At 44.0% G+C, this 23,284-nt stretch overlaps 1 protein-coding gene across 2 annotated transcripts; it reads left to right on the top strand.

The window, feature by feature from the left end:
- The first annotated feature begins 2,206 nt into the window (after positions 1 to 2,206).
- Positions 2,207 to 22,438, top strand: LOC111963801 (metal transporter CNNM3). Of its 2 annotated transcripts, XM_070443530.1 has the most exons (13): positions 2,207 to 3,005; positions 3,325 to 3,519; positions 4,150 to 4,289; positions 4,595 to 4,771; positions 5,232 to 5,389; positions 5,578 to 5,721; positions 6,001 to 6,159; positions 7,068 to 7,237; positions 7,319 to 7,415; positions 13,232 to 13,362; positions 13,486 to 13,615; positions 15,598 to 15,666; positions 19,097 to 22,438. In XM_070443530.1, the coding sequence occupies exons 1-12, from the start codon at positions 2,292 to 2,294 to the stop codon at positions 15,645 to 15,647; spliced, it is 2,265 nt and encodes a 754-aa protein (XP_070299631.1). In that variant the 5' UTR covers positions 2,207 to 2,291; the 3' UTR covers positions 15,648 to 15,666; positions 19,097 to 22,438. The 2 variants fall into 2 exon arrangements, with proteins under 2 accessions (XP_070299631.1, XP_023843098.1); XM_023987330.2 differs by lacking the exon at positions 15,598 to 15,666 and having other exon boundaries at positions 2,212 to 3,005.
- The last annotated feature ends 846 nt before the right edge of the window (positions 22,439 to 23,284 follow it).

Below are 23,284 nucleotides of genomic sequence, written 5' to 3'. Positions count from 1 at the left end.
CATCAAAGAATATTTCTACCTTTCTCTCAAATTCATTTTTCCCCCATTTTGAAGTAGCATGTAGTAGCATTCTGACCATGATGTATTGCAGCGCTGTGTTAATGTAGCTGTTAGCTTATGTTATGTCTGGCTAGACTGAACTACCTTGCCCTTCACTAGCACTCCTTTCCCTCATCTCCTTTCCTTTTCCACTCTTCTTTCCTCTCCTCTTCCTCCCTACTCTGCTACTTTCCTTGCCCTCTCCCCCAGCTTCTCTCCCCTCACACCCCCCACTTCTTCCCTTCTCCTCTCTGCCCTCCTCTCCTGCCGGTCATGTTATATTGAAATTCCTTGACTGCTGGTCTGAACAGTCTTATAAGCTCTTTTTAATGTCCAGATCCTTCTAGCTGGTGGGTGGTTCCTGGCGGGAGGGCAAGGCTTAACTGGCAGCCAGGCTTCTGCTCTGCTGTGTGGTTAGCTCAGCCCCAGTGTGAATATTCGACCTAAACGTGGAGGGTTTAAGATTTTCTGGTGCTGTATTCTCAGACCAGGGACAGCTTTTCCACTGTGTAGACAAAGGGGTGCCATACTAGCCTGGTCCCAGATCTGTTTGGGCTCTCAGCCAACTACTATATGACCATTGTCACGTCAATGACCATATAGGAGATGGCACAAACAGATCTGGGTTCAGGCTGGTGCCATACTGCTAGCCTGGGTGCTTGGGAACCAGAACCCTACAATGGAATAGAATGTCCTCCAAGAAGGATGTTTTTTTTGTGTGCATGGAATTAGAATGAGTTCAATGATTATAAACAATACAGGTTACTCAGACAGAGATGAGCACACTGGTCCAGTGTCAGCCCCATATGTAAAAACACACTGAACAGTCTGACAGAGACTAGGGGTCTGGCCTCCAGGTACACACACTAATCTCTTTCTCTCTGCGAGAGTCTTCCACAAGAAGCTGGTCGGTGATGAAGTTCTAAATGTTATATTTATTTATTAGTTAGGGTTTGGAGTGCTTGTTTTCAACAACTATTGACATGTTTAATGACTGATCAGCAGTAAGTTCTGTGGTAGAGACTCGGATGTTTTTCCTTTCTGTTATTTTCTTTTTTGGAGGGGGATGTTGATTTGAAGAGTAAATGCCTGTAACTTCATCTTACCCCTGGGTTGTTTAACTTAAAGCAAAGTGTACATACTGTTTTATAATGACTTTGGAGGGAGCTGTGAAGGAGTCAACATGGGGTTAATAAAGTTAGAGTTATATTTCTCTACGTAAACTACTGTCTCCTGTGCCCTTTTTGTTTGGCTGTCTGTGTTCACTGTTTTTCTCACTTAGCTGYGTCAAATGTACAAAAACAGATGAAGGATTTCCCACAATTGCAATGTCAACAGTAGGTCACAAAGATTAGTGACTGTTGGCAAACAGTAGAGCTATGTGACAAAGTAGGCTAAGTAACAAAAGGTAAACAAAAATGCTCTGTGGTGCGTAACTTCACAACAGCACAAAGTCATCTGGTTCAGTTTGTTAGGTACAACGTGTGCAGTAGAAGTCTTCCACTGCATATCCATGCTGTGTTTTCATTTGGGTCMGTGACAGATGCTTCACAGGAATCCTTAATCAGTAACCATGTTTTAACTGACCCAGACTGTTTAGGATTCTCTTGTGAATGTATCCCAAAGTACATGGCTTTGTATCAGAGGGAGCTGTCTGTGCACAGAGTATGATGACTTTGTCCCWATTAGGTGCTGGTCTGCGTACATTTTGTGCGCCCTCCCCAGAATAGTTGAGGTTAGGATTTAGGGAGGGAGGGTAAACTGATCCTAGATCTGTGTTTTCATTGCGCAAAACAAAGCTGATAACAATATCAATCAAACGAAGGAAAACAAAAAATCGCCCGGCAAATGGTTAGTTACATAGTCATCAGGCTGCCTAAGTAATCTCTATTATGCGTCAYGGAATATTGACGAAGCCCCTTTAAATTTGTCTTGTTTTCAAGACTCTCAAACAAAGATGGGCGTGGCGCGATACTCATTTTCCCTGCACCCATTGGATGTCATCAGCCATGGACTCTCATTGGTTCATTTCTGAGAAGGTGGGTTTAGTTTACGAGGAAAGTGCGTCCATTGTGGCTCTGAACGAGAGCAGCGGATGACACTAAACCAATGCACTTTCTCCCCAAAATGGCGTCAATAGGGAGCCAGTTTTTCTCTGAGCGCTGTGTGGCTCGTAGAGCCTCCGCGGGCGGGCAGCTGCGAGAGGCAGGCAGTCACATGATTCGCGCAGAGCCAAGCTGCCCAATTCCAATATGGTGGCCAGCTTGGCAGACCTACGGTTCTTGTTGATGATATTGTTGCTCTGCGGGAGGATCGGGGACGGCGCCTGCAGCCAGGAAGCCCCGCGCGTTCTGGGGTTGCGACTGGAGGACCCAGAAGGCCGGGTGTATATGAAGGAGAGGATAATCTCTGCGCCGCAAGGGGCCAGTTTCAAGCTCCGGCTGTTCGGCTCGGATCTGAATGGTACCTGGCCGTGGGTGGCGTTCGCTGGGGCTAGACTGGGGGAGGCCGGGGCGGTGGGGGATGCAGCCGACCCGTGTGGGCAGGAGACCCGCCGTGACACCTCCGCCTTCCAGGTCACCGGGGAGGTCACGGCAGACGAGGAGTACAGCGGGCTGATAGAGGTAAAGGTGCGGGACAAGAGCATTATGTCTCTCGCTGCAGGGGATGATGCCAACCCGACCTACCACCTGTGTGTGCTGAAGAGCGGGAGTTGGGTGTCAGTGGGACCGGACAGGCTGCGGATCAACAACGAAAATGGTCTCCCAGCGGACTACATCCCTCCGTGGGGTGTGGCGGTGCTGATTGTGCTGCTGATCCTGGTGTGTGGGGTGTTGAGGACCGTGAACCTCAGCCTGCTGTGGCTGGACCCTCTGGAGCTCTATGTCCTGCACAGCTGCGGCTCTGAGGAAGACAAACGGGCCGCCAAGCGCCTCGAGCCCATCCGGAGAAGGGGCAACTTCCTGGTGGGTCCCTAGTGTACACACACACACACACACACACACACACACAATTAAACACCAGGATTTTGGGGGGTCTCCAACTTTCACCAGTCCTGTAGAGCCAGGGTTCTGGGTATGCATGCAGGCTTTTGTMCCATCCCAGCACTAACGAGCCTGTTTCAGACAATCAGCTCGTGTCTAGATTGGAACAAAAGCCTGCACACCCACCCAGTAGCTCTCCAGGACTGGAGACCCCTGCACTACCCTCAAGAATATTCAGATTGTATGACATCTTTCTGGCTCCACACTATCTAACTCCACATCTCTCCACTCTCGGTTCTAGGTGTGTTCCCTGCTTTTCCTGTGCGCTCTGGGCCATTCGGTTCTAGGTGTGRTGCTCTACCGGGCCCTGGGTTCCATAGCACCCGCCGTCTTCACCAGCGGGTTCCTCATCTTCCTGGTGTCAGAGCTGGTTCCACATATAGTGTGTTCTGGCTACGGCTTCCAGCTGGCCCCAGGCCTCACCTGGCTGGCACAGGTCTGTATGGAGACGTTTTTAAAAAGCCAGGGTTGTGTTCATTAGGCACCAACCAGAAGGAAACGGACGGGGAGGGACGACCTTTTTGTTTTCCATTTGAAGACCTTTTCTGTTGCATGCCCCAATGCAGTGGTTCTCCTACCTTTRCTTGGGGACCCCTACCCGTTACATGTGTTTTATCAGTTCCAGACTTAGCACGCCCGATTCAACTTGTCAACTCAACCGAGCCTTTGGTCGTGTTCCTCCGCTCAGACGTGGCTGACGCGTGCCGGATCTCACAACTCCTGGATAGGTATTTTACGCATCAGCTAACCACATCATGTGTTATAGCGATCTAGTGCCCGACGGCACAGTCAGTGACGTGGCACTCAACCGTTGGTTCATGCGTGCAATGTCTGAGCAGGGGAACGCGTCTCTTGACTAGGTGACCGAGGTGAGCTACTTCAGGGCTACAACAAAATTGCGAAAGGTCCGGGGATCCCTGAGGAGAGGTGTGAGAACCACMGCCCTAATGAACACAACCTACGTTTCCTTTATCTTCCGGTGGGACGGRTGTCTTCTAGGACCCTTTATCATACTTTCCCTTAATACAATATAATTGAACAGGCTCCTCCTTTCTCTAACTACCAGGTGTGTATGGTGCTGACGTGCCCACTGTCGTGCCCACTGGGCCTGGTGCTGGATCTGGCGCTGAGACGTGACATCAGCACCTGCGGCGTGAGGGAGAGGGCCATGGAGATGATACGGACCAATGTCAACGACCCCTACAGGTACCTGACACACACACACACACATACAGATGACCGTGTATGTGTGTTGCGTTCATGGGTGGCACACACTGCTCTCTGAATGGGGTGGCCAACGGGCGCAGGCTTTTGTTCCAGCCTAGCATTAACCTGATCAGGTTGGTGAGTGCTGGGCTGTAACAAAAGCTTTTACTCTCCTAGCTCTCTAGCACTGTAGTTATCCTTCCTCTGCCTAGGGTTTTTGAGCGTTTGTGAAGTTCTTTTGAAGGCGCTATATATGATATACATGTAATCCATCCATTGTCATCGTTGTTGTGATTCCATTGCAGTGAATTTGTGAAGGAGGAGTTTAGCCGTGGTGCACTGCGCAGTAAGACAGTGGAGGACATCCTGACTCCGCTCAAGGACTGTTTCATGCTGTCTTCCACCGCTGTGCTGGACTTCTCCACCATGTCAGAGATCATGCAGAGTGGATACACGCGTGTCCCAATCTACGAAGAGGAGAGGTGGGGAGATCTGACACACACTTTAAGGGCCACACCCCAATGACTGGTTCTATGAATGGACAAAGCTATCGATCACGTGACACCATTCATTCTTATGTGAAGACTCAAGAGCGCATTGAAGCCAAATGAAGTCGGTTAAGATGGAGTCTCATGGAGACATAATATGCACAGTTTATACCTTCTGTGTGCAATTTAAAAATAATCGGTTCAAGGTCTTACATCTGGTCTATCATGGGCAATAATTGGTGCCATTGGTAAAAAATATGTATTTCCACAGATTGACCACGAAGATCGCCATTTTTCCATTCACTCTAATGGGGAATCCCGTTTACTGCTTAAACGCGGGCGGCCTTGAACTTCCGTGTTTTCAATGGGGGGCGGGGGGGGGAGCAGTCATTCTCCCCTGACGCACACACGCATGCATACACACATTAACAGGTATCGAATGTCATTTACCCAGGTCCAACATCGTGGAGATACTGTACGTGAAGGACCTGGCTCTGGTCGACCCTGATGACTGTACTCCCATGACAACTATCACCAAGTTCTACAACCACCCTCTGCACTTTGTCTTCAACGACACCAAACTGGACGCCATGCRGGAGGAGTTCAAGAAAGGTGAGACTGTGCATGCTTGCYTGCACTCGCACGTGTGGTGATAGTTTTASAAAGATGGCCAATAAAGTCAAGTCATTTCTTTAATGTCACCTACGTAGGCCTGCCTTGTGGACAGCCAAAGTTGTGATCCGCTTATGAATTCACTTTTGATGGGCCCAGCTCTCCTGACCTTTTACCCCTCTCTCCAGGAAACTCAGCCCTGGCCATCGTTCAAAAGGTGAACAACGAGGGGGAGGGAGACCCCTTTTATGAGGTTCTGGGATTGGTCACCTTGGAGGACGTCATCGAGGAGATCATCAAATCAGAGATCCTAGATGAGTCTGACGGATACAGTAAGACAAATAGATTTTGTGTGTGAGAATTAAGAGAATGTAAGAGTGTGTGTATGGGAATGAATGAGATACAGAGAGCGTTTGTGTAATGGGTTACTGGGTAAGAGGACAGCATTTTGTATTTAGTATGATTGCTAGAATTTTCTTCTGTCTTCCTACAATTTATATCTCTCCTGCCCTCTCTGTCCTCCTGTTCTAACCCCTCTCCCTTCCTCCTGTCCCCTAACCCCTCTCCCTCCTGTCCCCTAACCCCTCTCCCTCCACCCTGTCTCTCTGTAGTCGACATGAAGGTGAAGCGTCCTCTGGCCCCTCTGGAGATGTCCCTGGAGCCCCGCAGCGTCCACGAAGAATTCTCTCTGTTCAAACTTCCCGAGGGCGAACCCAAGATCCGCACCTCGCCCCAGCTACTGCTGGCCACACACCGCTTCCTGTCCAGAGGTGAGGGTGGGAGTACATGTGTGACCATGCGTTAGAAAGACTCCTTTAAAATGAGTAAATGAAAAGCACAGAGACACCCACACTTCTCATGTATCCAGCCTCTTATGACCCTAACCTTCCCACTCAGTCAGTGGTTTACCAGGACAGTGACAGTTTAACGCCCAGTGGCGCAACTTTCACTGGGGACGGGTTTAGTCCGTACTCGGTTTTATCATTGGAATGTGATACAAAAAGGCAACGGTGTGCTTTTGGACCATGCGGAACCTCCAAACGGTCGGGTAGGCTGTTTGGAGTGTTGATCCGACGGATAAAAAAAATTGTTAAATAATGTCCTCCACTTCTAAAACCAAAGTTGCGCCCTTTAACACCACTAGTAATGATTATGTCACTGAAATAGAAGTCAATGGAAGCACAAGCTGAATACTCACAGTGGAAAATATGCAGGAATGGATATTCAACAGGCATTGTTAATCTGTGTGTGTTGTAGGACTGTAGACTTTGGATGTGGGTCTCTGTTTTGACATTTCCGTCCTCTCCAGCTGCTTGACATGGAGCCGTCTCAAGCCATAAGGTTTCGGACTTAAACAGAACAGAATGTAGAACACAATAGAATAGACTAGCTAGTTACATAGCTGTCTTTTATAATTACAATTGAGTGTACTTTTGATCAGTGATGAAACCATAGGCCAGGGATCGCCAAACCTGCTCCTGGATAGTTGCGAGGTGTACAGGCTTTTGCTCCAGCCCTACACAAATGTGTTGGATAACGAAAGCAACACAGACCTGTGTATTTGGCAACACGCTTGTGCAAAGCAATGACAATGTGTGTTTCTTGGAAAGGTTCTAAGAAGATGCTGTTCCTGTGTGTGTGTGTGTCCTCTCCTGTAACTGTGTGTGTCTCCCAACAGAGGTAGAACACTTCAGTACAGCCCGTGTGTCAGAGAAGGTGTTGTTCCACCTGCTGCGTCACCCCAGTGTCAACAAGGAAGTCCACTTTGACCCCTCCAACCGCCTGAGCCCAGACCACTACCTTTACACACGCAACCACCCCGTAGACTACTTCATACTGCTACTACAGGTCTGTGTATGCGTGTGTTACTACAGATGTGTTTTGTGTGTTGGCACATGCATGTGTTTTACTTGAACTGACTCGCTGTAGGGCCGTGTGGAGGTGGAGATCGGTAAAGAGGGCTTGAAGTTTGAGAARGGAGCATTCACATACTACGGTGTGTCTGCACTCAGAGCGCCAACCTCAGGTAAGCCACAGAACTGCAGGACATACAAATACCTCACTACCATTACCTGGGTCGAGCTCATTATTATTATTTTTATTAAATTTTTATTTGTACAGGTTTTTCTCATTGAGATAAAAATCTKTTTTTGAAGCGAGACCTGGTCCAACAGCAGCAGGGGGAACAAAGTTTCAGGGGGAAAAACTACTTGCATACACGAACACAACATTGAACAAAACTATAGACACACGTACAGTACAACAATTACATATTAGGTAAAGAAACAGCTGTCCTAAAGACAATTACACTCTTCTATGATATTTAAATCGACCAAGCGGGTTTAAACTCCACCAACGTGACTAGATCATCACATTTTAAAATGTTCAGGAGAGAATTCCAGGACCACGGTGCTAAGTAACTAACACTYTTTCTACCATGACCTGTTCTAATTTTTGGTACTGTTAGAAGCAAATCAGAATGGGACCGTAATTGTTATTTATTTACTGACCTGACTAAAAAAGAACAGAGATAAAATGGCATTTTACCCAATATGGCCTTATAAATCAGTGTATACCAGTGTTTAAGCCTACGCAAGGTCAATGACGACCAGCCAAAGGCGCTGTAGAGATCACAATGATGTGTTAGACGTTTTTGATTGGTAATGAACCTTCCTGGCCTCCAGAGAAAAAACAATCCTTATGCCAGTAATAAAAACCTATTCTCAGCTTGAGCTTCCTTATCAAGTTCTCCACGTGAACAGTGAAGCTCAGCTTTCATCCACCCACACTCCTAAATATTTGTACACTTTAACTTGCTCTATAGTATGTCCATACAATGTAGCAATGACATGATTAGTAGCATGGCTGGCATTTGAAAATACCATGCATTTTGTTTTACCCAAATTCATAACCAGCTTCAAATCATACAGATTCTGTTGTATGGCGTTAAATGCTCTTTGGGCATTTTCAAAAGCTAAAGATGAACTGCTACAACTTGAATAAAGAAGAGTATCGTCGGCATAAAAATGAACATCCGCTGTTTCAATAAGATCCCCAATGTTGTTGACATATAAAATGAACAACAGTGGGCCCAAAATAGAACCTTGCGGAACAACTCAGATTTACAACCATCCACCATTACACATTGTGTACGATGTGATTGGTTTATAAACTACCTATCTAGAGCATGACCAGTAATCCCACAACATCTTAACTTTTGCACCAACACAGCATGGTCAAATGCCTTTGACAAATCAATAAAGACAGACACACARTGTAARTTCTTGTCAAGAGCACAGTGGATGTCATCTAAAACCTTCAATGTTGCTGAAACAGTGCTGTGGCCAGACCTAAAATCTGATTGCATTCTATTTAAGATGTCGTTTTCATGGAGGTAAGGCTTCCGCTGCCTACTAACTAAGGACTCCAGTACCTTAGAAAGCACAGACACGTTCGATATGGGTCGAAAGTTGTCTAGTAGCGAAGGATCTCCACCTTACAGGCGAGGCAGTACAAAAGCAGATTTCAGTAACTTCAGGATTTCCTTAACATCAAGCGTGAGGTTAAAAATACGTGTTAAAGGGGGAGCAATGATGTCTGCGGCTAGGTGTAGGAGGCGGGAGTCTAGTTCATCAAGGCTAGGCGATATCTTTCTATTAATTTCTTTCAGTGCTTTACGTACTTCTGAAACAGAGATGGATGAGAAGGAAAACCTGGCGAAGGAGTGCACAGGGGTGTCGGGTAAATTCAAAGGGGGCTCATTTAGACCTATAACTTTTTCAAATGAACTGCCTGCATCTAGAAAATGTTGATTTAAGGCTTTCAGAATAGAGGTTCTCTCAGTTACAATATGTGTCTACCAACAATTTGTTTGGGAAGCTGTGTATCTTTTATGCACTCCAAACCTTTCACTACTTGCAAAAAATTGAGGGATTATTTAAATTATCCGATGTAGATTTAAGGTAGTGGTCTGCTTTCAGTTTTCGGGTCATAGCCACACCCAGATCTCAAAGACGTTTTAAAAGCCATCCAATCATCCGCCGAACCAGACCCTCTTGCTTTAGCCCACATAGCATTTAGTTCCCTTATGATTTTAGTAAYTTCATCAGTAAACCAAGGGTTCTCTCTGCCCTTAATCCTGAATTTTCTTAAATGGGCACCCCTATTGCATACATCCTGGAATGCGTTGTGGAGGTAAGAAAAGGTTAATTTGACATCGGGGATTAATTATATTCCATTCAATGCTAAATACATCATGTAAAAAATTTTTTTTTAAACTTGAATATCAAACTGCTTCCAGTTTCTTATCGTAACGACACGTGGAGCTCGTTTAGGAATTGTACCATCTTTTACACAGGCAATAAATAGCACAGTGATCACTAATGTAATTTGCAAAAATACCAGAAGCATTAAAACGATGAGYAGTATTGGTTAAGATCAAATCAATGAAAGAGGATTTCAGAGGATACTTTATATTCAACCTAGTTAGTGTTGACAATCTGAGTGAGATTGTAGGTATTGCATATCATTTTGATTTTGTATTTATTAGGGATCCCCATTAGCTGCTGCCAAGGCAGTAGCTACTCTTCATGGGATCCAAACATATTAAAGCACTTACATTACATATAAAACGAAAGATAAAACAATACATCATATAACATTATTACACTACTACATATCTACAATACAAAATGTTTAATACCTCCATACAACAATATCACATCACATTTCATATCCCAGATTACAGTAAGTTTATGCAGTACATTTCTTATCAAAGAATTCACGTGTTCAATTAACTCAGAAAATAGAAACTTCAATTTTTTTATTTGTGTGCCCCTTTAAGATAACTTMGCTCTAACCTGTGAAAAAGCCACTAAAACCAAATTAAATAGACCACTCACAATAAATCAGACAAAGCATTAAAAACACTAACACACATTCATAATGTAAGGTAAAAACAAACAATTTGCCAGGACTTTAATGTGGGAGCTCCCGTAACATACATACTGTAGTGGACTTCCTTCAGTCCTGGAAGAAAAAAATCCTACTCAAAACACATCAGATAATAGTGTTCCATTAAGTGGAATAGACACCTATGTTAAACAATCAGAGAGSRCCTTTCCGGTAATCTTATCATTTTAACCTGTTGAATTAATGTAGTAAAAATGTAAAACCTCTAGGACCTACAGTTGGTGCTGTCAGCAGCTCAATATTAAAACATTCACTTGAAATACTTGGCACTGTTCCACGTAATGGAAACAAATGATCGTTTAAAATGACATTACCTTCCTGCTCCAATTCACTGCTGTTACCCAAACTATAAAACAGAGCAACAACAATCAGAAACTGTCAAAGAACATTTCTCATACTTCTGCTCCAAATGTCCCAATGCGTCCCTTACKGACCGCTCGCTTTCAACCGCAGCGAATCTATTTTTCAATCGCACGGCTCAATAATTTAACCTAGTATTGAAACCTCAGCTTCTTCAAATTACTAAAAATATGGCATTATTAGTGCTCTCCAAAAAAAACACTAACATATACCACTCACATCCTGTCAACACTCATTAAGTTTACATCAAACCTCATTATCAATGTCTTTGTCACTGTCACCCATTGTGAGGTAAATAAAATAAACCTTAACACGATTATTCTCTCCTTATTAGAAGGCAGTGTTTACGTTGTGGTCTATCCCAACAATACTAATCTATATTTGTAATACCAACCCCTGCTTCACACTTATTAAACGTCTATGATTTTTAAGATTAACCTGTAATGCGCCAAATGCATAAAATACATCAGCCAATTCTTAAGGAAAAGACACATTTRGATGGGCACGAGACTATAGCCTCTTACTACCCACAACTTCGATCCATTGCTGTTGTAGCCTTGTTTTATCARGATCACTGCTCTATCGCAATTGCCTATCCGCTATTATTAGAATGCATTCGATTTAGGTAACTGTCCCTTCTGATTAGGCTACGGGTAATAAAACAAACACTTGCAATTGTTGACATTCAGTTCATGATTCAGTGATTCAAATACGACTCCATTCTCAGTAGGCAACACAAAAAAATGACTACCCCGAAATAGCCCCTCTATTCATGTTGAATAAATMAGCCTTTCAAATTGATCTGAACAAGCTGCTCAAARGTTCAGTTTACGTCTTATAGCAGCCAGTGTTCGTTTTATCTAAGAAAAACATGGCAATAGTTGAATTGCAATCAGAAACCCAGATTTGAGTCAGTAAGATAGAACCTATGCCTATTGAAATGACAAGTAAATCCCACAAATAACCCAATTTTATAACGCTGTGTAGTCTTAACATCTGGCACACAATAACGACACAATTACCAGAATATAGCCTTAAAGTTCATCCAACTGTTTCTTTGCAAAGATTTCACATGTGCACAGGGAAATAAATMATTTAATATTTTCATCACTTATTGATAGATTGTCTAAGCCTACCTCTCTCAGTACTATTTTTCGGTATCTGGCGTCCACCCGCGTCCACTTCCTCTCAGATCTATCATAAGTGCGGTTTCCCTGAGATCCCAATATCGCAACCCCTGTGCACAGTTTACACAGATCTTCAGAAGCGGTCAACAGGTGAAGTTGCAGATCTTCTCCTCGTTGCCAGAAATGTAGTGAAAATGAATGTATACTGAGAGAGATTTTGTCATTTCTTCAAACAGTCATCTTTATTTAACATCGTATTTAATTATTGCAATAATGAAGCTGGTCGACCACACATTCCGTAGTGTGTGTTGCCGACAGCTTAACTTTTTAATGAAAAAAAACAGATCTTATCAAGGAGACCCAAAAATGCTTAGACATGGCTGGTTAACCAATCCTGATTCGGATCACCCATCAAGACAAACTCAGAGTTGACATGTTGTGATAACAATTCGAAAATACTACCCAGAGAGCCAGCAGTAGCAGATGGAGGTCTATAACAACAAGATACAACAATATTTAAAGATGAGTCAAGGTTTAGATTCCTGGACAAATATTCAAATTGCTTAGTTTTAATAACAGAAGTCAGAACGACCGCCGAGAACTTGTCTTTTACYTACACAGCAACACCACCACCCTTAGATTTYCGATCTGCATGACAAACATTGTAACCATTTATGCCAATGTTTATGTCTGTAAATATATATTTTCAGAAAGCATAAATACGTCAGGGGCGGCAGTTTTAATCCATATATTCACAAAATCAAGCTTCGGCAGAATACCTCTTACATTCATACGCGGAGACTTCAGGCCACTCTGACTGCTTAATTCGGCAGGGGTACAAATGTCAGGACCTGGGTTAGATTGCACATTTCCAGACAGTAGAAGCAGCAAGATGATGGCAAGTCTAGCTCGGGGGTTACAACATTTGGATTTACAGACAGCACTTGAACGACAATCCACATTCTTTAACGTCACATATTTCATTTGGGGTCTCGACGGAATAAAAAAATCTGAAACGTTTCACAATGGAAAACAATAATGAGTGGGTTTTTTTGGGGGGGATGTACATTTTCTTCCGTTTCATGCCTAATGAACACAGCCCTCTGATGTATCACACCACAACATTCGCTAGCTAGTGCTTTTATCTTGAGTTCCAGGCTACCAGTGTCATTTACATGTTGTATTCTGTTGTTTTTGTTATTTGATTACATAATGCAAAGTTAGTGTCATCATTTGATGCTGTATTTCAATGTGGTGGCACAGTTTGACAGGGAAGCAGAAAATGAGCTGACACAGGTATTGTGTCCCCTTGAGATTCCTGTGAACTTCAGTGCAACACCGTCGTTAGTGTGCGTGTGTTTGATGCACTTGTATGTGTGTCCAGTGCACCAGTCTCCAGTGTCGACCCAGCGTCATTCTCCCAGGGATCCATTTGAGTTGGGAGATGCCACCAGCTCGTCCAGCTACTGTCCTGACTACACCGTCCGTGCCCTCACTGACCTGCAGCTCATACGGGTGAGGGTGTGTCTGTGTTAGAATCTGTGTGTGAGGGTGAGTGTCGTGTGTGTGTGTGTGTGTGTGTGTGTGTGTGTGTGTGTGTGTGTGTGTGTCAGACTCACAGTGCCCTCCCTCTGCCAGGTGACTCGCATGCAGTACCTGAATGCTCTGATGGCGTCACGTGTTGGCCAGAGCCCAGACCCTTCTGAAATCAAGATCCTTCCCAACAGTCAGACCAAGCTGCTCAACGAGAGGAACATCACCACGCAAGGTAGGTCTCATACACATACATTTGAAGTCGGAAGTTAACATACACCTTAGCCAAATACAGTTTTTCACAATTCCTGACATTTTAATCCGAGTACAAATTCCCTGTTTTAGATCATTTAGGATCACCACTTTATTTTTAAGAATGTGAAATGTCAGAATAATAGTAGAGAGAATTATTTCTTTCAGCTTTTATTTCTTTCATCACATTCCCAGTGGGTCAGAAGTTTACATACACTCAATTAGTATTTGGTAGCATTGCCTTTAAATGTTTAACTTGGGTCAAACGTTTTAGGTAGCCTTCCAAAAGCTTCACAGAATAAGTTGGGTGAATTTTGGCCCATTAATCCTGACAGAGCTGGTGTAACTGAGTCAGGTTTGAGGCCTCCTTGCTCGCACCCGCTTTTTCAGTTCTGCTCACAAATCTTCTATAGGATTGAGGTCAGGGCTTTGTGATGGCCACTCCAATACCTTGACTTTGTTGTCCTTAAGCCATTTTGACACAACTTTGGAAGTATGCTGGGGCATTGTCCATTTGGAAGACCCATTTGCGACCAAGCTTTAACTTCCTGACTGATGTCTTGAGATGTTGCTTCAATATATCCACATAATTGTCCTGCCTCATGATGCCAATCTATTTTGTGAAGTGCACCAGTCCCTCCTGCAGCAAAGCACCCCCACAACATGATGCTGCCACCCCGTGCTTCACGGTTGGGATGGTGTTCTTCGGCTTGCAAGCATCCCCCTTTTCCTCCAAACATAACGATGGTCATTATGCCAAACAGTTCTATTTTTGTTTCATCAGACCAGAGGACATTTCTCCAAAAAGTACAATCTTTGTCCCCATATGCAGTTGCAAACCCTAGTCTGGCTTTTTTATGGTGGTTTTGGAGCAGTGGCTTCTACCTTGCTGAGCGGCCTTTCAGGTTATGTCGATATACGACTCGTTTTACTGTGGATATAGATACTTTTGTACTGTTTCTCCAGCATCTTCACAAAGTCCTTTGCTGTTGTTCTGGGATTGATTTTGCACTTTTCGCACAAAAGTACGTTCATTACTAGGAGACAGAACGCGTCTCCTTCCTGAGCGGTATGACAGCTGCGTGGTCCATGGTGTTTATACTTGCGTACTATTGTTTGTACAGATGAACGTGGTACCTTCAGGCATTTGGAAATTGCTCCCAAGATGAACCAATTTGTGGAGGTCTACAATTTTTTTTCTGAGGACTTGGCTGATTTCTTTGATTTTCCCATGATGTCAAGCAAAGAGGCACTGAAATACATCCACAAGTACACCTCCAACTGACTCAAATGATGTCCATTAGCCTATCAGAAGCTTCTAAAGCCATGACATCATTTTCTGGAATTTTCCAAGCTGTTTAAAGGCACAGTCAACTTAGTTGTTGTAAACTTCTGACCGACTGGAATTGTGAAACAGTGAATTATAAGTTAAATAATCTGTCTGTAAACAATTGTTGGAAAAATGACTTGTGTCATGCACAAAGTAGATGTCCTAACCGAGTTGCCAAAACTATAGTTTGTTAACAAGAAATTTGTGGAGTGGTTGAAAAACGAGTTTTAATGACTCCAGCCTAAGTGTGTGTAAACTTCCGACTTCAACTGTACATAGGCACATACTGTACACCACACACACACACCTTCCCAGYCCCCCATATACTAACACCATGGGCTAGAACGATGAGATAACTGAAGATTGAAGTATGATAATATTTGTTGTTACGTTTCTCATGTATAACCTTTACTGTGTACTCTCTTTGGGTGAACTAAGACTTCTCTTTCTTTCTTCTCTTCCTTTTCTCCCCTGTCCTCTGGCCACTCCCCTGTCCTCTCTTCTGGCCACTCCCCTGTCCTTTCCTCTGGCCACTCCACTGTCCTGTCCTCTGGCCACTCCCCTGTCCTTTCCTCTGGCCACTCCACTGTCCTGTCCTCTGGCCACTCCCCTGTCCTTTCCTCTGGCCACTCCAGAGTTCCCTGTAAACTTTTCTTTCTTTGACAACATTGACAACTACTGTTAGTGTTTTCTGTGTGCATGAGGTAAGAGTCATGAGCTGTGTTCGAATACTCATACTAACCGTACTATTTGAGACGGAAATTTAGTATGTAGTATGCTTGTAGGTCATAGTATGGATATAGTTAGCATGCCAAAAGTTCCTGGATGTCGTACTAAATTTGCCAAAATACGAAGGATACAAGCAGTAGACACTATTTCTGTGCTTTTAMGGCCCATAATTCAATTCTTCAGAAAATGGGCGTGGCTTCACGTTTTCAGATTTGAAGAAAATGGCGGAGAGTGGTTACACATTCATTMCTTTAATTATGACGAATGTTATAATGTAATAAAGAAATTACTTTTCAAATAAGTTACGTTACACGTTATGTTGGCTGACAATTTGCTATCCTTACGAACCGCGTAGCATTACAGTTAGCTAGTTACCTAACGTTAGTTGGCTAATACATCAAACTTGCCAGGCAGTATAACTATATGCTAACTAACTGCCCAATGTTTATTGACTTGATTATTCACGTCATTCTTAGCTTAGTGTGTTCTCAATGGACATTGTTAATTCAGGCTATCGACTCCGATTTCAGAGTGTGCCAGAGTGCAAAATAATTGGTGAATTTACGAACGCTCCAACACCTGTTGAATTTGGGCGGTGTCAGTAAATGTTGCCAAAAAAAAGAGTAATTAAATTGTTGCCAGAAGCGCAGTTAGTCACCAATGATCTGGTTAACATGAAAACAGCCTAACCAGCTCTGCTAGGGCGAGTAAAATGGGCAGAGTGAGGTGTTCTCTCATTTGTCTGGAAGTAGCTAGCCAACATTAGCCAGTTAGCTTGGGTGCTTGACTGCCGTTGTAAGGTCAGAACGCTCGGATCAACCCTACTCCTCGGCCAGAGCGTACTCTGAACTCTCCGAGAGCGAAACGCTCTGAATTTCGAACTGACAATCTGACAATGCTCTGAATTTACGAACTGAGTGCTCTCTGGCACTCCAGATTGAATTTACAAACACACCCGAAYTCATAAAATGTCTAGKTATTCATTTGTTATGCTAACAAGCTAGCAGAGGTTGCATAGCAACAGCATCAACTTTCGGTAGACAGGCGAAGTGCTGGGTATGCTCAACTGAAATTATACCGTTCATTTACAGTACACTAAAATTAACTAATAATATATAGTATATCTGTATACACCTGGCCCTTCTTTAAGGATGTAGTATACAGAATGTTGGTATAGGTATTCGAACACAGCTATGGTCTTCTCAGTAGCATGATATCAATAGCGCACACACARATACATGCATACATACTGAAAGGTTACCAAGGCATTGAGAGAGAGAATAAAACAGTCTAGTCATTTTCTTTGCAGTCAGTCACAAACCACCTGAGTCATTACGGGCTTTAATCAGACTTGAGATCCACACACTACACTTGAATGTTCACGGAAGTCTCCCATTGACATCAATTAATGGTTTATGGGAAAGTTAAGCGTGCCGATTTCAAGTCTGGATACGGCCTTAAGGAAGGTTTGTCTCTTTGGRAGATCCTTCTCAGACACTAGAATAACGCTTGCTGAGTGGAACCTTCTCAGATGGAAGTGGTTCTTTAGAATTAGACTATTTCCTCTCAGTACTTAGTGCCCTTTTATTTGTATCACACAGATAGTGAGATGTAGTCATGCGATTACAAGCCTTGGTTTCTCAAATGACTGCCTCGKCTGYTTCACCAACTACTTCTCAGATGGAGTTCAGTGTGTCAAATCGGAGGGCCTGTTGTCCGGTCCTCTGGCAGTCTCTATGGGGGTGCCACAGGGTTCAATTCTCAGGCCTGCTCTTTTCTCTGGTATATATCAATGATGTCGCTTTTTGCTGCGAGGTGATTCCTTGATCCCCTCTACCGCAGACGGACACCATTCTGTATACATCTGGCCCTTCTTTGGACACCTGTGTTAACAAACCTTCAAACGAGCCTCAATGCCATACAACACTCCTTCCGTGGCCTCCAAATGCTCTTAAAATGCTAGTAAAACTAAATGCACTGCCCCCGCCCCCGACCCCGATAGCATCACTACTCTGGACGGTTTCTGACTTGAGTTTGATGTTTGGGACAAGAAACTATAAAATTACCTAGGTGTCTGGCTAGACTGTAAAACTCTCCTTCCAATCATATTAAGCATCTCCAATCCAAAATTAAATCTAGAATTGGCTTCCTATATTCACAACACAGCCTCCTTCACTCACGCTGCCAAACATACCCTCGTAAAAACTGACTTTCCCACCCGATTTTCAACTTCGTGATGTCATTTACAAAATAGCTCCAACACTCTACTCAGCAAAACTGGATGCAGTCTATCTACCAGTGCCATACGTTTTGTCACCAAAGCCCATATACCACCCACACACTGCGACCTGTACGCTCTCTTAGGGCTGGCCCGCGCTACATATTCATCGCCAAACCCACTGGCTCCAGGTCATCTATAAGTCTTTGCTAGGTAAAGCTCCACCTTATCTCAGCTCACTGGTCACCATAGCAACACCCACCCGTAGCACGCGCTCCAGCAGGTATATCTCACTGGTCATCCCCCAAAGCCAATTCTTCCTTTGGCCGCCTTTCCTTCCAGTTCTCTGCTGCCAATGACTGGAACGAATTTCAAAAATTGCTGAAGTTGGAGACTTATATCTCCCTCACTAACTTTAAGCATCAGCTATCTGAGCAGCTCACAGATCGCTGCAGCTGTACATAGCCTATCTGTAAATAGCCCATCCAACTACCTACCTCATCCCCATATTGTTTTTATTTACTTTTTTTTGCTCTTTTGTACACCAGTATTTCTACTTGCACATCATCATCTGCACATCTATCACTCCAGTGTTAATTTGCTACATTGTATTTACTTCACTACTATGACCTATTTATTGCCTTACCTCCTTACTCCATTTGCACACACTGTATATAGATTTTTCTATTGTGTTATTGACTGTACTTTTGTTTATCCCACGTGTAACTCTGTTGTTTTTTTTGTCGCACTGCTTTGCTTTATCTTGGCCAGGTCGCAGTTGTAAATGAGAACTTGTTCTCAACTGGCCTACCTGGTTAAATAAAGGTGAAATAAAATAAAACWAAAACAATCAGGTCRGGGTGAATGAGAGTGCTTGGAAAGCCCATTTGTTTCCTCATATTCTCTCTTGTCCCATATTTCTGTCCTTTTCTGCCTGCCCTATCTCATCCCTCTCTACTGGGTATGTATGTCGCTATTTTCCCACTCTTCTCCTTCATCTGCTGTGTGTACAGTACACCCACAGGAGGTAAAGACTAAATGCATTGTGACTTCATAGTGGGCTGGATTGTGATTTGTTTCACCGGTGCCATTGTGGAAGTCATAACGTGTGGCATTGTGATGTCATTGTGMGATGTCATCTCCCCACTCACACCCTCCTCCTCTCTCTCATTGGCTGGGTTCTACAGGTGGCAGTAAATCCCAGGAGAGTTCCACAGAAGAGGAGGCTCATGGGTAATGCASTTTTCTCCCTCAGAACTACGTGTTACTCAGACGACCAACCGACAGTCACATGAGGCTGTTTTTAGGAGTAGACTTAATGTGTTTATCAGTGAATCACTTATCTCTGAAATGCAGTGATTGAACCTGGCTAGTGTGAGCGTGTGTGGCGCTGTTGCACTATCCTCAGCCGTACTTCTCATTCATTATATGTTTCGCATTGAATCAGCCATGGCAATTGTGCGTGTGTATGCATACCTGTGTGTGTGCCTCTCCTCCCTGTTGTAAATTCAGCCTCCTTTCCTAAACGTTACATTGCCTGTTCCTTCATTTATTATCAGTGTGCCAAAGCGACTCACCTTAACCTCCTGTGGGTGTACGTGTGTGCGTGGATTGTCAAAAATCCGTCCATCCAAGCATTAGACAGAGGGTGGTTAAAAAAAAAAAAAAAACAGTTGATTTGCACAAAAGTGTGGTGATTTGCTTTAGTAGTTCAATTATACGTCCATTTTTTTTATTTTATACACTCCCACKTTTCAGATGCATACATATTTGTATGTAGAGCCAAATATTGCTTGTTTTTGTTGTTTATACCATTCAATGCAGTACTTATTGATGCCTAATGAAGGCCTGTATTTTTTCTTTAGTTAAAGTGATAGATCGCCCAACATTTAATAAATATCTATTTGAACATTTTCGTATTTTAWCGTTTTCGGTGAACTATCCCTTTAAGAGAGCTGATTCGATGCCCATTCCTTTGCACAGTCAGACGTTTAGCTTTAGGTCTGAGCTGGGATGAGAGAGGCAGATTACCCTGACCCAATCTGCTTTCATGCATTCCTTTTGTGTGGCCAACAAGATTCATGAAGTTGCCGTAGTGTGTGTGTTTGTGTCATATCTAAAGCACCTTGTTGATTTTCTCATCCTTGATAGCCCAGTAGGTTGAGTTCCATTAACATTCCACATCACTTCTGTGTCCAGGTGTGGGAGTGTGTGTCTGCTGTTTGGCTGGCCGCGTGTGTGCGACTGACCATGTGTGTAACTCTTAGCGCTTGTCCGTCAGTATTTAGTCTTACAGACTCCTTCAGGAAACTCAATTTCCCATGTTGCAGCGTACCTACCCATGTGTGCAGGGAACACATCTGTTACCCACTGTAGAGACTGGAAACCTAGAGAACGGCCGGGTCCAGAATCAACCCCTTGGGSCTTCCACTAATGCCTTCCCCTGGCCCATAGCCTTCTACCCTTTTCTTGTAGGCCCTAGTTATTGAATTAATGTTGGTTGATCTAAAGAAAAGGTGCTGGCTCCACCTAGCCTTTATYTCAGGCCTAGGGGACCTTTCACCATGACGTGTGCATCTGATTAATTCCGATCTGCACATATCAAAGAGAGAGGGGGTAGGAGTCTTTGGAGTGGATCAGAGTGCACAGTGCAGACCATAGCAAAATGTTTTGCAATGGAATATTAAAAACAAGCATTTCTTATTGGACAAGTTCGGGTAGTCCAACCCTGTTTCAGTCGTGTTRTTCTGTTTGGTGACTAATGAACATGACACAGTGTTACCCAGCGGCCATGTTAGGGGTCGGCCATCTTGTTTGCCTCAGTCCTTCCCCACCCTTATGCGGGACGGTCTTTTTTTGTGCTAATTTATTCAAATCAAAAAACAGTACCTTATTTACATAACTATTCAGACCCTTTGCTATGAGACTCGAAATTGAGCTCKGGTGCATCCTGTTTCCATTCATCATCCTTGAGCTGTTTCTACAACTTGATTGGAGTCCACCTGTGGTAAATTCAATTGATTGGACATGATTTGGAAAGGCTCACACCTGTCTATATAAGGTCCCAGAGTTGACAGTGCATGTCAGAGCAAAAACCATGCCATGAGGTCGAAGGAATTGTCCGTAGAGCTTCAAGACAGGATTGTGTCGAGGCACAGTTCTGAGGCAGGGTACCAACACATTTCTGCAGCATTGACGGTCCCCAAGAACACCGTGGACTCCATTCTTAAATGGAAGAAGTTTGGAACCAGCAAGACTCTTCCTAGAGCTGGCCGTCCGTCCAAATTGAGCAGGAAAGAAGGGCCATGGTCAGGGAGGTGACCAAGAACCTGCTGGTCACTCTGACAGCGCTAAAGATTTCCTCTGTGGAGATGGGAGAACCTTCCAGAATGATAACCATCTTTGCAGCACTCCACCAATCAGGCCTTTATGGTAGAGTGGCCAGACACTCCTCAGTGGCAGGGACTGGGAGACTAGTCCGGAGCGATGTAAGATGAACAGAGCAAAGTACAGAGAGCTCCTAGATGAAAACCTGCTCCAGAGTGCTCAGGACCTCACACTGGGGGTGAAGGTTCACCTTCCAACAGGACAATGGCCCTAAGCACACGGCCAAGACAATGCAGGAGTGGCTTCAGGACAAGTCTCAACGTCCTTGAATGACCCAGCCAGAACCCGGACTTGAACCCCATCAAACATCTCTGGGGAGACCTGAAAATAGCTGTGCAGCAATGCTCCCCATCCAACCTGACAGAACTTGAGAGGATCTGCAGAGAAGAATGGGAGAAACTCCCAAAATACAAGCTTGTAGTGTCATACCCAAGAAGACTCGATGTAATCACTGTCAAAGGTGCTTCAACAAAGTACTGAGTAAAGGGTCTGAATACTTATGTAAATATTCAAGTTTTTTTATTTGAAATAAATTAGCAAAAATGTCTCAGTCTTTGCTTTGTCATTATGGAGTATTGTGTGTAGATTGAGGGGGGGGGGGGACTATTTAATACATTTTAGAATAAGGCTGTAACAACGTGGAAAAAGTCAAGGGGTCTGAATACTTTCCWAAGGCACTGTAATTACGTACATATGCTAATTAAGTGATTCACCGTTTGATTCAAAGTTGAGCTGTTTTAACAATATTATTTTGTTGTATCAAGTCCATTCATATTGTATCAAAGACTGAATGTATATTGTAAAAAAGGTCATCATTACTTGTGCTACTTATACTGATCTGGATAATTATTTTGTTTGTTGATGATGTAGAGAACTGTATATTATATACATACTTATAGAAAGAATATGAATCAAGGATGTAGATTTTAAGTTGTAGTTTTAATCTCAGTTTTCAGGTACATATGTATAATACTGTTACCATGACGATAAAGGCCAGACCAGGTCTACCTTCTCTCCAGGTTTTGATTGTATAGATTCTTTCCCAATTTTTCTCTGGAATGCTGAGTTGTGGCTGCAGGGAACATTGCATTGAAATCTTTCAATATCTGCTGTTTCTTAGTAATAAACCCAGACCTGGTATACATCTGTCTTTCAATTTATTTTTACCCTGATTTCAGAAGAGGCTGGTGGGAGGAGCTTTAGGAGGATGGGCTCATTGTAATTGCTGGAAGGGAACCAATGGAACGGAGTCAAATGTGTGATTTCCATATGTTTGATCATGTCCTCCTCTCACCAGCCTCCTTTACCTGATTTGTTTCTTAGTTAGAAAGCAGCTTTACTCCCTCATTTCGGGTTTAGGTGGCGAGAAGTGGGGGGGGGGGGGTTAGGAGTGTCTGGAGAGCAGTGTTCATGATGAGGAAAGAGGATCAGAGTAAAGGAGAGTCTGAAATTATTTGTATTTATTTACCTCTGGTACAAGCTGGTGGCTTTTTTTCAATCATTTGCATGTCTTTGCGAGTGACGTGTCAAGGGCTGAGTCTGCAACTCTTTTCTCCCCTCTTCTCACACCCCTGCTGCTCTGTAGGATCAATGAAGAGTAAGCCAGTGGAGTAGATATTGGTGGGCCCAGGATAGAGCTTCCCAGGTCCTGCATGGAGATTATTTTTATTTTTTCCCTGCAGCTCAGTGTGGGAGATGGGCTGGGGGGCCTGATGACCAGTCAGTACCGGTAGTGCTTGGGGCTGGGGGGCCTGATGACCAGTCAGTACCGGTAGTGCTTGGGGCTGGGGGGCCTGATGACCAGTCAGTACCGGTAGTGCTTGGGGCTGGGGGGCCTGATGACCAGTCAGTACCGGTAGTGCTTGGGGCTGGGGGGCCTGATGACCAGTCAGTACCGGTAGTGCTTGGGGCTGGGGGGCCTGATGACCAGTCAGTACCGGTAGTGCTTGGGGCTGGGGGGCCTGATGACCAGTCAGTACCGGTAGTGC

Source organism: Salvelinus sp. IW2-2015, linkage group LG5, assembly GCF_002910315.2.
Source record: "Salvelinus sp. IW2-2015 linkage group LG5, ASM291031v2, whole genome shotgun sequence".
In the NCBI taxonomy this organism is placed as follows: domain Eukaryota; kingdom Metazoa; phylum Chordata; class Actinopteri; order Salmoniformes; family Salmonidae; genus Salvelinus; species Salvelinus sp. IW2-2015.
This window is presented reverse-complemented; position numbering and strand designations above follow the sequence as displayed.